This window comes from Varanus komodoensis, unplaced genomic scaffold (genome assembly GCF_004798865.1).
Source record: "Varanus komodoensis strain SLA01 unplaced genomic scaffold, ASM479886v1 scaffold9, whole genome shotgun sequence".
Lineage (NCBI taxonomy): Eukaryota > Metazoa > Chordata > Lepidosauria > Squamata > Varanidae > Varanus > Varanus komodoensis.
The window spans coordinates 6332045-6346209 of NW_025336598.1; the positions used below are offsets into that span (position 1 = coordinate 6332045).

General features: G+C 37.8%; 1 protein-coding gene across 1 annotated transcript in view; it reads right to left on the reverse strand.

Moving 5' to 3' along the window:
- Window positions 1–8033: 8033 nt before the first annotated feature.
- Window positions 8034–14165, reverse strand: part of HGFAC (HGF activator) — a 61400-nt gene continuing 55268 nt past the window's right edge. The window contains exons 10-11 of the mRNA XM_044418243.1: window positions 13606–13754; window positions 8034–8479 (exon numbers count right to left, since the gene is read on the reverse strand). Of these exons, the coding sequence (XP_044274178.1) occupies window positions 8303–8479; window positions 13606–13754 (326 nt within the window). The 3' untranslated portion in view covers window positions 8034–8302. The remainder of the gene's footprint in view (window positions 8480–13605; window positions 13755–14165) is intronic.

Below are 14165 nucleotides of genomic sequence, written 5' to 3' on the forward strand. Positions count from 1 at the left end.
CTTTTTTGGATTCGCAATTAGACAGAGCACAACAAGAATTGATTATAGTTATGGTTACCACCACCAGATTACTGATGGCTACAATTGGAAAGGTATAGATTTAATCGACATTGTTGACTGGTATAATGAAATGTGGAACTTAGCCATTAATGATAAATTAACATGTGATCTGAAAGTTAGGAGAGGGGAAAGGAAAATAATGATTTTACAAGTATATGGATTTTTTAAATTATTATTATATGTATTAGAGAACCATAAAGGGAAATATCCAGCGAAAGAGTCACTGTATTTTTGGAGAGGCACAGGGTTTAGTGGTGATGTTGATCCTGTACTGGACAAGACTATTCTGGTCCCTAAGAGACAAGTATTGGTGAGTTCTGATTAATTGAAGTATAACTTCCAAATCATGAAAAGTACTAGTGCTCCTCTATTCTGCTTTACTTAGGTCCCATCATGAGTATTGTACCCAGTTCCAGGCACTATATTTCAGAAAAGACACTGACAAACTGGAAAAGGTTCAGAGGAGGACAACAAAGATGATTCCTTCAAAGAGTGATTGAAAAGGTGACTTCCAGAGGAATGGCAACTAGAATGGCAATAGCTTGATGCTGCTCTCTTTCTTATCTTGTTCAGGAAGGTATTAAACTACCTCCTGAGAGGTATTTCTGCCTCTCTAAATGACAGGTGAGCATAAGAATTTGTCTAATGCTCTGATAACAATCAGATAACTCGAATGAGGCCAGAGTCCACCCCACACATGTACTTTCTCTTTTCTTTTTCTTCTTCTCTCTTTTTTATTTTTCTCTTTATTATTTTATTTGTATCGTCTTTCTGCTTTTGCCAAGGGAATAATAATGGCACTTTAATTTGTTGCAGTTTGAATTTTTAAGGCATTTTTTGTTTGCAAACTTTAAAGGGACTCTGGAACGGACAACCAGATGACTAACAACATTTTACATGCAGGCTGTTTATAGTTTCTGTTTCAGAACTAAGAACTGAGAAGCGTGGATGGTGTAAACTGACCTTGGTATGAGAACATTAGCTGGGAGTACTTTTGTGTTTAATTTGTGGCTTTTTAATTGAAAAATAACTGTGTCTTCAGGTCAGCTTGGACTTGAGGCTGAGACTGAGGCTGAGACTTTTTTTCAAGGTATTCCTGCCTGTATATCTGGAAGTGACTTTGAAACAGATATCTTATAATACCTTGTTTGACTTGTAATAAGATCTTATTTTGAGAATTCTTTAATATTATTTAAGAAATTAAACACAGATATTGCCAACTGGTTGTGGCTGAGATTTCAGTGTGTTGGAGGAGATGACTTCTCTTTTTCTCTGTTGCCGTTTTCCAAGGAGTGACTACTTACAGACTCTGGAATGGATAGTCGGATGATTAATGATGCTTTATATGCAGTTTAAAGTTTCTGTCATAGAACCAAGAATTAAGAGTGGATGCTGTAAACTGACCTTGGCATGAGAATACTAGCTGGGAGTATTTTTCTATTTACTTTGTGGCTTTTTAATTGAAGAATAACTGCATCCCCCAGACTGCTTGAATTTAAGGCTGAGTTTCTCTCTCAAGGCAATTCTGTTCATATGCTTGGAAATAACTTTAAAACAGATATTTTACAATACCTTGTATGACTTGTAAGCAGCAGAATGAGACTGAATAAGGACAAGTGCCAAGTCCTCCACCTAGGAAAAAGAAACCAAATGCATTGATACAAGATGTGAAATATGTGGCTCAACAGAACTGAAAAAGAAAAACTTCTTGGAGTAATTGTGGACAATAGGCTAAACATGAGCCAACGATGTGATGCAGCCGCCAAAAGGGCCAATGAGATTTTGGGATGCGTTAACAGAAGTATTACTTCCAAATCACAAGAAGTAGTAGTTCCCCTATACTTCTCACTAGCCAGACCTCACCTGGAATACTGTGTCCAGTTCTGGATACCAAGATTGAAGAAAGATGCAGGTAAATTAGAAAGGGTCAAGAGGAGGGCAACAAAAATGATCCAGGATTTAGAAACAGTACCCTATGAGGAGAGACTGAGAGAACGGGGCATGTTCAGCCTTGAAAAGAGAAGACTGATGGGGGACATGATATCCCCCTATAAGTACCTCAAAGGCTGCCACAAAGAGGAAGGTCATGATCTCTTGCTGATGCAAGAGTGTAAGACACAGAATATTCAATTCCAGTAGCGATAACCTAGATTCAGGCTGGACATTAGGAAAAGCTTCCTCACTGTCAGAGCAATACGACAGTGAACCAACTGCTTAGAGAGGTGGTGGGCTCTCCCATACTAGAGACAGTCAAAAAGAAACAGCCATCTGAGTGGGATGGAGTAATGTGGTGTCCTGCAACAGCAGGGGGTTGGACTCGATGGCCTTCATGGCCCTTTCCAACTCTACTATTCTATGAATCTATGCTTTTAAGATCTTATTTTGTGAATAATTTGATATTATCAGGCAATTAACTAAAGATGTTGCTAACTGGTCGTGGCTGAGATTTCAGTGTATTGGAGGTGATGATCTCTCCCTCTTCTCTGTCACCATTGTCTGAGGAGTGGCTGCCTATGTGAGTTGAGAGGTTCTTTGTCCCTCTTGCTGATTTGACTGATGTATGACTTGTCTTGAAAGACAGCTGTATCTCCCTAGGGCTCAGACTTGAGCTGGGAGGGGAGGTGCAAGCTTTTGGATATTTTCAATCTCTGAGCTTTGTTTATGGCTTTATGGAGAGAATAAAGTCCTGAGGCTGGGACAAAGTGAGTTGGAGTTCAGCATCACGTATTGGACCCTGAGAGGAGGGAAGGCTGAGGCCCCCTGCTATGAAAGCAATGCCTGAACAATGTTTCAATTTAACAAAAGAACGTATGCAGCCATAGACTAAAGATCTGTGGTATGTCAGAGTTCCTTTATATGGAAACTGTTTTGGAACGGTGTTTCTTTCAACAAACTAATTTTAACTAGTGTTTTAATAGAGATAGAATATCATTATAAAGTATGATATCATTGGCTGATTAACTGCTTTCATTTAATTTTGCTTTTTCTGCTTTTTTTGTTTTTTCTCTTTTCTTTCTCTCTCTCTCCTTTCACTTCCCCTCCCCCCTCCCCCGCCCCCTTAACCTCTTTGGTCTTTACCTCCTTTTCATTTACTACTACTACTTATTATTAATATTAATATTATTGTTATTAAATTCTGTATTGCTTTAGGAACTTTGTTGAATTGTGAGATTATTTATAGCAATGAAGGAATGCAGAAGTTTGATGTGGAGGAGGAGGGGAGGGAAGTATTAACTTGGAAGTAGAAGCTGAATCATATGCTAGATTTATTGTATGATAATTGTTTGAGCTTTTTTTAAATGGACAATAGAGGTAAAATGAAGACCTTACGTATAACTATCAATGGGATGAACTCCCCTTCTAAACAAACTAAGTTTTTAATTAAAAAATGAGGGCAGATATAAAATGTATTCAAGAAACTCAGATAAAGAAAAAAAATGTTCATGTTCTGAATCGCAAAAATCTGGGTGGGGTTTTTGCAGCCTCAGTAGATCCTAAAAAGAAGGGAGCTGCCATATTAGTAATCAAGGACTAAATGTGGTAAAAGAATTTGAAAGTTTATTGCCTTGGAGATTAGATTTCTGAGTGGGAAAATTAATACATTGGCAGTGATTTATGCACCAAATGATGCAAAAGAATTTTTTTATGAAAAATTATTTCAGTTGATATTGGATTTTCAAGAAGGAAAAGTTCTGATTATTGGTGATATGAATGGAGTTATCTATAAGTCGATTTTTTTGACATTGATAAGTCAAAAAAAGCTAGAGGTGGTAAATTACCTAAAAATGTTTTTAACTACATGGAGATGCTGCAGTTAGAAGATGCATGGAAATTAAAAAAATCCTACAGTTAGGGATTATACCATTTTTCTGATAGACAACAGACATATTCAAGGATTGACATGTGCTGAATATCTAAAAAATTAATTATGAATTTAGGGGCAGTAAAGATCTTACCCAAGTTACTTTCTGATTATAATCCATTGGAGATAATATGGCAGGAAGGTTGGAGGAAGAAGATGGAGACTCAATGATAATCTTTTGCTACAAGAAGATATTTTGAGAAAGTCAGAAGTACTGGAAGAATTCTTCAGATTAAATAATACTAATGATGTCTCCACAGTCACAATTTGGGAAGCCAGTATAGCTGATATGAGAGGACACTTTATAGAAACAATGTCTAAGGAAAAGAGAGAGAAGTCAACAAACACACACACACCCCTTTTTGGGGCATATTCAAATACTAGAGGATCAACATAAAAAAGCAAGATAAACTAATTTTAACTGAACTCATACAACTAAGAAACCAGCTAGATATTTTAGAGACAAAGGAGATAGAAAAGGAGCTGAGATTTTTTAAAACAGAGACACTTCAAACATGCAAATAAGCCTGGAAGATATTAAGTGTATTGTCTCAAGAAGGAAGTGAAAAGAAGATCTATAATAGCAGTGAAGAAGGATAATGGCATAACATATGTGGAAAAGGAAATTCATGAGCAATTTATTGACTTTTTCCTCAAAGCTATATAAAAAAATCAACCCCAGAAGATGGGATGGAGAAGTATATTGAAGAAACAAGGCTTAAGAAATTCACTCTGGAGCAGAGGGAAATATTAAATGATACCATTACTATTCAAGAGCTATCACAAGCTATTGACAATTGAAAAAAGATAAAGCACCTGGTCCTGATGGATTGGTCCTGCTATGTACTATAAATGCTTAGAGGAAAAACTAATTCTCCTGCTACAACAAGTAACAAATGAAATCAAAGAAGGATTACTGCCACCAACATGACAAGAAGCTCATCATATCATTGATACATAAAGAAGACAATGATCCTATGTTACCACACTCGTATCAGCCTATTGCATTACTAAATGTTGATTATAAGCTTTTCATTTCAAAAATGGCAGAAAGATTAAGAAAACATATTGAAAAACAGATCCAAACACACCAAACTGGATTTGTCCCTAAAAGAAACATGAAAGACAATATACATTTTGTAATTGATGCAACTGAATGGGCCAAGAAGAAAAGGAAAAAAGCTGCATTCCTTTTTTGTTTGTTTGTTTGTTTAGATGTGGAGAAAGCTTTTGATAATGTGGCTTGGCCTTTTCTACTGAAAACCCTTCAACATTTAGACTTTTTGAATTGGATGCAGGCAGTTTATACCAGTCAACATGAGGAGATTCTAATCAATGGTGTATTAACTGACAGCTTTCAAATGGAGAAGGGAACACGTCAAGGATGCCTTTATTGCCTATTTTATTTAATCTTGTATTGAAAATCTTAGCAAAAAAAATAAGACAGGATCCAAAAATTAAGGGCTTTAAAATAGGCGGAGAAGAATATAAAATAAAATGTTACGCAGATGATATAGTCATGACTATTTTGGATCCAATCCATACAGCATATAATAGAGCAAGTTGGAAAATTTGGACTTTATTCAGGATATATAATAAGAAAAAAACAAAAAAATATATTAAAATTCATAACAAAACAGGAAGAGGAAAATAAAAAAAAATCTCAGGATGTGAAATAACTTCAAACCCAGTTAAATACTTAAGGATAAACATCACAGGATATAATCACACACTTTTTCAACACAATTTTCAAACAACTTGGAAGATTCAAAAGGACTTACAAAAATGCACTAAACTAAAATCATCTTCACTGGGAAGAATTTCAAGTGTAAAAATGAATGTGTTACCTAAACTGGACTTTCATTTCCAGATGATACAAATTGTGATTCCAGAAAAAGTTTTTCAAGATTGGCAGAAACAATTAGTTTTATTTTATAATGGCAAGAAACCAAGGATCAGATTCAAAATTTTATAGGACACAAAGGAGAGAGGAGGCCTTGCTGCACCTAATTTCAAGTTATATTATTATGTTGTAGGCCTGGTATATATTGCAGATTGGATTATAAATGCTAATGACAGGTAAGTGAAGTTGGAATTGGCTGACCTTGAAGATGGAATACATAATCTTTTATGGACTGAAACATCAGTCAAGAAGGCTCTGGTCTTAAATAACAATAATGTGCTAAGAGATAATTTAATTTAAAAAATGGTATTCCATGAGGAAAAAAATCAGTCCTCCAATCTCCCCTGATGTCTCCAGTTGAAGGATATGGAAAACACTCAAGGAGAAATAATGATCTTATAGCTTATTGAGATGTTATTGACCATTCAGGACAAATTTAATCTTGACAAGAACTGAAAGATGAAGGGCAAACATACAATGAGTTGTTTACTATCAATTGAATTAAAGACTGAAGGGGGAGACTCAACCAGGAGAAGGCATTTTAAGGTAACTGACAGAATTTGAAATGTTGATTACACAGCAGAATGATCACTTACTGGGAAGACTTTACAAATTGTTATTATACTATGACACTGAAAGCCATCAAGAGATGCACGACAATTTGGAAACAGAATCTTGCTGAAGAAATATCATCTGGTCAGTGGGAAGCTCTTTGGAAGAAAGATATTAAATTCACTGCTAATCGAGCATTAAGAGAAAATTGGTATAAGATGTTTTATCAGTGCTATATTACTCCAAAAGATATCAGAAAAATAAATAAGGGTAGATAAGACCTCCTATCATATGTGGTGGACATGCAAAATAACACAAAAATACTGGAAATTGATACATGCAGAAATGCAGAAAATTTTAAGAATTAAGTTTCCTGTGAGTCCCAAGAATATGCTTTTGAATATTGTCCCAGAGACCCTTCAAAATATGCCAGAGTTATTTAAGTATATGACTGCAGCAGCATGAATCACAATGACTTCAAAATGAAAATCACCAGAGGCCACAACCATTGAAGAATGGAGAACTAGATAGCAGAATATGCAGTGATGGCAAAGCTAACTAATTATGTAAACAGAAGACCATTAGATGAATTTAATGACAAATGGAAATTTTATTGTGCTTAGAATGATTAATGGAAGCCCAGGGGAGTTTGGAAGAGAAAAAAGAAAGCATTAGAATTTGAACTAGAAAATCTGTTGATGTATAAATTAATGATTCTTTTTCTTTTTCACAAACTCTCATAGAGGGTGGGAAGATATGAAAAGAGTAGGTTCAGGGGGCTGCAATATATGGGCAAGGTTGTTTGTAATTCCCTTGGCAACAACTTCAGATATGCAGATGATACCATTCTAATGGCAGAAAGTGAAGAGGAACTAAAGAGCCTCTTGATGCGGGTGAAGGAGGAGAGTGCAAATGTTGGCCTGAAACTCAACATTAAGAAAACTAAGATCATGGCATCCAGTCCTCCCACTTCCTGGCAAATAGATGGGGAAGAAATGGAGGGAATGACAGATTTTATTTTCCTGTGCTCCAAGATCACCACAGATGGGGACTACAGCCAAGAAATTAAAAGATGCTTGCTCCTGGGGAGGAGAGCTATGGCAAATCTAGACAGCATACTAAAAAGCAGAGACATCACCCTGCCAACAAAAGTGTGTATAGTCAAGGCTATGGTTTTCCCAGTTGCAATGTATGGCTATGAAAGCTGGACCATAAGGAAGGCTGAGTGCCGAAGGATTGAGACCTTTGAGTTGTGATGCTGGAGGAGACTCCCGCGAGTCCCTTGGACTGCAAGGTGATCAAACTGGTTAGTCCTTGAGGAGATCAACCCTGACTGCTCTTTAGAAGGCCAGATAGTGAAGATGAAACTCAAATACTTTGGCCACCTAATGAGAAGGAAGGACTCGCTGAAAAAGAGCCTAATGCTGGGCACAATAGATGGCAAAAGAAGAAGGGGACGGCAGAGAATGAGGTGGCTAGATGGAGTCACTGAAGCAGTTGGTGTGAGCTTAAGTGGACTCCGGGGGATGGTGGAGGACAGGAGGGCCTGGAGGAATGTTGTCCATGGGGTCGCGATGGGTCGGTCACGACTTCGTGACTAACAACAACAACAACAACAAGGAAGAGTCTGTTTTTATGTTAAATTATTTGCTGGTGTTGACAGTCTCTCTCTTACGATCGGACAACAAACAAGAGGGACCTCCTTTTTTGTCCTCAACAAAAACAAGATTTGCTACCACTTGCAGGTCTGTGTGTGAGAATTATCATCAATATTAACTAGTTCTGTAAACAAGCTGATTACTGTGAAATAAACATAAAAGAAAGACACAGCGGAAACAACAGAGTGTCTTTGTATGACATCACTTAAAATAATAACATAGACATTGTTTTGCTATCAAAACGTAAAATCACTGCAATACAGTGTGTTACAGTTTCTCTTTGGGATTTGGATTTATCTTCTCATTTATCCAGTCCACATATTTTGTCACTCTTGTATAAACACCAGGCTTTCCAGCCCTGCTGCAGCCATCACCCCAACTGATAACGCCATACAAGTAAGATATTCCATCCTTTTCACAGGCAAGTGGCCCTCCAGAATCTCCCTGTTTCAAAGATATAGACATAAAGTTAAATTTAATAGCAAAAGTATTTCAGTACCACTTTCAGGCAAATGTTGAAATATTGGCTTGTAATAATTATGTCGTGAGTGGAGCCGGCTGGTGCCGGAGGTCAGACTAGATGGCCCGGGAGGTCCCTTCTGACTCACTCTGTTTTCTATGTTTCTATGTTTCCATTATAACAGGCGTGAGGTTTGTGCAGGTGTGGAGACTGACAGATTTGTTTCCAATGTGATCTAACAGGATCATCATATAGTTGAAATGAGTGGGGGTGGAACAAGCCAGAGCTGGAAGCCTGTGTTGGGAGTAATGAGAACAAGCTTTGAATCTGAATTGTGCTAGAAAATAGTGTTATGGAGTTGAGTAGAGAACAGCATGAATGCTTTGAGCTCTGTGATGTGTTATTTATTTATTTATAAAATTTGTATGCCGTTCAATTGCTAACATCTCTGGACGGCTAACAGCATAAATAAATTGATGACCCACTCTGGCTGCAATTAATAAAATACAATAATAAAATTTGATAATAAAACTCGATATTCGATGTTAGTCATTCATAAGCCATGATCATGGCTTGGATGTAGTTAGTTTTCTCAGATTGTTAAAATATTACATTGGCTCTAAGGGGTTTTACCACTAAAAAATTTATTAACGTGTGGTGATCCAGCCACAAGTCTTTTGGAATCTTGTCATGGACATATCCAGCAACACACCCTGTTCCATGAATGGCAGAGAAAACAGGGTGCCCACACTTCTCTTTGCTCTTCTCCTGCTGTGGCCTTTTCTGCTGCCATCAAGTGGAGCTCAATCCAGACAAGACAGAGGTCCTGCTGGTAGGTGGTTCAAGCCCCTGGGAAGGTGACTTGGATCTTGTCCTGAATGGGGTTGAACTCCCTCTAAAGGACAGAGTCCGCAGCTTGGGAATGTGCCTTGAACCGGAGCTATCTTTGGAAACTCAAGTGACGGCGGTGGCGAGGAGCGCTTTCCATCAGCTTCGACTAATCCATCAGCTACGTCCCTACCTGGAGGTTGACTGCCTAGAGACAGTGATGCATGTATTGGTTACTTCCTGGCTGGATTTCTGTAACGTGCTCTACGTGGGGCTACCCTTGAAGACAATCCGGATACTTCAGATTGTGCAAAATAGAGCAGCCAGGTTGCTGACGGGGACTGGGTGTTATTCTTATATAACCCCAGTCCTCTACCAGCTTCACTGGCTTCCCATTGAAGTCCAGGTTCAATTCAAGGTGTAGGTAATCACCTACAAAGTCCTTAACAGCTTGCAACCTGAATACCTGAAGGAACACCTTCTTCCATATTTGCCCTCCCGCCCCTTGAGATTGGCAGCAGAGGCCCTCCTCCGAGAGCCTTCTGTGAGAGACATTAGGAAGCAAAGTACCCGGAGGAGGGCTTTCTCTGAGGTGGCGCCCCATCTGTGGAATGCACTCCCCAGAGAGGTCCGCCTGGCACCATCGTTATTTGTTTTTCGGCACCAGGCTAAGACCTTTATATTCAAACAATATTTTAATAATGTTTAATATTTTTAGGTTTTAATTGTGCAGCTGAGGTGTTTCCTGGTTTTAGTTGTATTTTAATTGTATTTGTATTATATTTATTTATTTGTGTGAGCTGTCCTGAGGCTATATAGCAAGGCGATGGCATACAAAAACCTTAAATAAATAAATAAATAAATAAATAAATAAATAAATAAATAAATAAATAAATAAATCTATATGATTTTCTGGCTGTGCTCACCAGACCAGCCTTAAAACTCACTGAGTCTAGCAGTATCTACATTAGGTAGTGTTGGGATTGGCTCTTAGACATGGAGACATCCTGAAAGAGACCAAAAAGCTTTTCTGGAAGAAATGGCAAGGAAATGAATACAATATAGATATATAATCTACTGTAGTATATTGTATTATTATATATGCATAATCATGTATATTATACTGTATAATCTGTACAATACAGGTATATATGTACAATACACAATAGATTACACCCATTCACCAATAGAATAATAAAACAACCAAAATTAACACATCTAGCTGACTTAACTGAACTGTGCTCCCATTTTATATAGAGTCTTTATATAAGAATTATCATACTGTCACTCTCACAATCAGTTCTCTCGTACCAGCAGGCATGAAACTGTCTTTACTCTAAAACTTTGGCCAGCCAACTGGGCCGCTTGCCTTCCCTCTTTTTCTTTTTCTCTGCCTTTCCACATTTGGCTTCTAACTTGTAAAAATATTTCTCCCTCCCTATCAAGAGGATGGTTTCTAGTACAGTTTTGCAAACTACGTTTCTGTTTCCTTAGCTGAACATTTGCTGTCCCCCTTTCACTGACATTCTATTGAACTGCATAATTTTCTGCCTTTTGAGGACAACTTCCTGATATGTACATACTAGCTAAACATATGATTTCTAAAGTATTAACTTTTTTAATGAAACTATCACATACACACATGGGAAGGGAGTTAGATTTAGATTTAACCACATAATATCTTAAGAACCAATTAAATATGAAATGGAAGACAGGTATTCTTCACATGTATGAACTGAGAGACAAAATGAATTTTGCTTTATTTGATGAATGAATGAAAAAAGACTGAAATAATATAACAGTGTGTAACAGTGGTTTGTAGTACTGGAAGCACAAAGAAATCCAGCATAACCAAAAAGAGCACATTCCTGCAGTCCATTTCCTGGGGCAGATAGTGCCCCAAGGCAAGCAAAGCAGTCTCTGTCCCATACCCAAGCCTGACACCAGGCTGAAATGGGTCTAGATTACAGTTCGAGGCCAAAATACCATAACATTTCCTAGAATCATAGAATAGTAGAGATAGAAAAGGCTAATAAGGCCATCAGGACCAGTTATCTGCTAACTGCAGAACTCCATTTTAAACAATCCCTAACAGATAGCTGCTATTTGCATCCTGGATGCCTCCAGTGTGGGAGAGCCCACAGCATGCTTAGGCAATTGGTTCCATTGTCATATTCCTCCAACAGTTAGGAATTTTTTCCTTCCTGTAATTTAACCCCATTATTCTGTGTTCCACATTCTGGCTTGATTGAGAACAGCTCTTGGCCCTCCTCTATGTGATAGCCTTTCAAGTATTTGAAGAATGCTAGCATATCTCCCCTCATTTTTCTTTTCTCCAGAACACACTCAGTTCTTTCACTCTGTCTACATAGGGTTTTGTTTACCATCCCCTATCATCTTTGTTGCCCTCCTCTGAATTTTTTCCAGTTTGTCTGTATCTTTCTTGAAGTGCATTGTTAAGAACTGGATGCAGTGCTTGAGACGGGGACTAACTAGAAGGGAACCAGCACCTCGTGTGATTTGGAAACTGTGCTAATGCAGCCCAATATAGCATAAGCTTTTTTTGCAATCTCATCACATTGTTGTCTACTCATATTCAACCTGTGATTTACAACAATTCCAAGATCCTTTTCACTTGTAGTATTGTTCAGCCAAGTATCACCCATCTCGTAACTGCATTTGGTTCCCCTTTCTGTAGGCATTTGTCCCTACTGAATTTCATTCTGTTGGTTTCAGCCCACCACTCCATTGTATCAAGATCATGTTGAATTTTGTTTCTGCTTCCAGGGTATAACCCTAATCATGTAATTTGAGATGATAACATTTCCTTGTATTATTTATTTTACTTCAGTCTAAGCACTTCATAACATATTTCAGTAATGGTTTACAGCCTCCTTATGATTCAACAAAATTTGAATTACCTCTATAAAATGAACTCCCATAATCACATTTCACTTGCAACATTTTATAATTTTATGTTTGTCTTAAAATTCCTATAGAATTCATCTTGAGATTGATAAGGCCCCCAAATCCATGCCAATTAATAAATTGAGCTTTTTACCATTCCTATATCTAGCTATCTCCTACTTTATAATATTGTGAAAGGTACAAAGATTATTTCTGACTAAGGCTGCAGCACTTTGTTTTTTTCTTCTCAGCGGAAGCTGCATAAACACCTCTCAGTTTAAAAGCTTTCAAATATTGATTATTCCCTTCTTGGAGATAATAAAAAATCTGGCCCCTCTTTTCTCAACCATTTTGAGTATTTATGTTTCTCATTAGGCGAGAGAGACCTCTTTTTGCTGATGCCAGAGTGTAGGACATAGAATAATCAAGTTGAGACAACCCAGATTCAGGCTAAATATCTGGAAAAGTTTTTTGCTGTCAGGGAAATCCAACAGTGGAACCAATTACCAAGAGATGGGCTCTCCCACACTAGAGACATTCAAGGCAGAAATGGACAGCCATCTGAGTAGGATGGTGTAAACTGATAACTTGCAACAGCAGAGGGTTGGACCTCATGGTCTTCTGGGTCTTTCCAACTACATTCTATAATCTTATGAATCCCCGTAATGTTTAAAAAGAGAACATTCAATGTCTTCATCTTATTAAATAATCAAAATGGCAGGAGAACGGTAAAAGAAAAGTGTACAGGGCAGTTAATGAAAATAAATAACAACACACACACTCCTTTCCCTCTTGGCACTTGAGGGAAGTAGACTGGCACAGCCAAGATACTTCATACCATGGTGGAACCTGCATCCTGCCCCGCTCAGTATATCCACTGAACTCCATTTCTGAGGTTCTTTCTGTGATGTTAGAGATGCAGCCAAGTTTTTCTCTGCATTGGTTGCAGGGACAGGTGGGCAGGAGTGCACTTCATGTGCAACTACAAGGTCAGAGTACTTTTTAAACCTCATATCTGAGTCTTCAAAACATTCTTTGGTCATCCATACTCCTAAGCTAAAGAATTGTGCTGCCCGTTAATTAAAAAAAATCTTAAAACATAGAATAAACACCAGGAGGGGAACAGAGTCATACAAGTGCCCATAGATGTGCCTACTAATACAGCATCAGAGACCTCAGACCTAAAGTATATAACATCAATCCATATAATACCAATCAGTACTTGTATCTGAAAAAATCCAAATGAAAACAAATTAAGACAGAATATATAGCTACAATAAGTAGCTATTGGCACCAAAAGGTTTTAGCACCACAGACTCACTCATTTACTCACTCTCAGATAAATCTACTTTAGTCAGAAACTCAGTAGCATTACCTGGCAAGCATCTGATATGCCATCAAGATAGCCAGCACAGAACATATTTTCACTAATTTCCGCTCCATAAACATCATAGTTTCGACAGATGTGATCAGGGATAATAGGAACTGTTACTTCTTGTAGTATACTAGAGTAGCCAGATGAATCTGTTGGAATGAATCATATAGGAAATAAGGAATTAAGGGCACAATCCTATGGAAGTTTAGACAGAAAAATGGCCTACAGCTCATGCCATGTCCCAGCCAGATACGTACTAGGAGTTGTAGGCCCTTTTCCTTTCTAAACATGCATAGCATCGAACCATAAATGAGATGAGTAGCCAAAAACAAGGACAAAAAAAACTGCCATCATAAGTCTCAAAGCTGTATTGCTTCTAATCACAACTTACGTTGAGCTTTTGATGTGCTAGCATACCGGCTGTACTTCAGACTTCCTAACCTGCTGCTCAGATGTTCTACAACTTCCATCAGATCAAGCTAGCACAGCTTGATCTGATGGTAATCATGGCTGAAACATCTGGAGGGCACCAGATGCATAGGCTGGTATACTTGATGGAT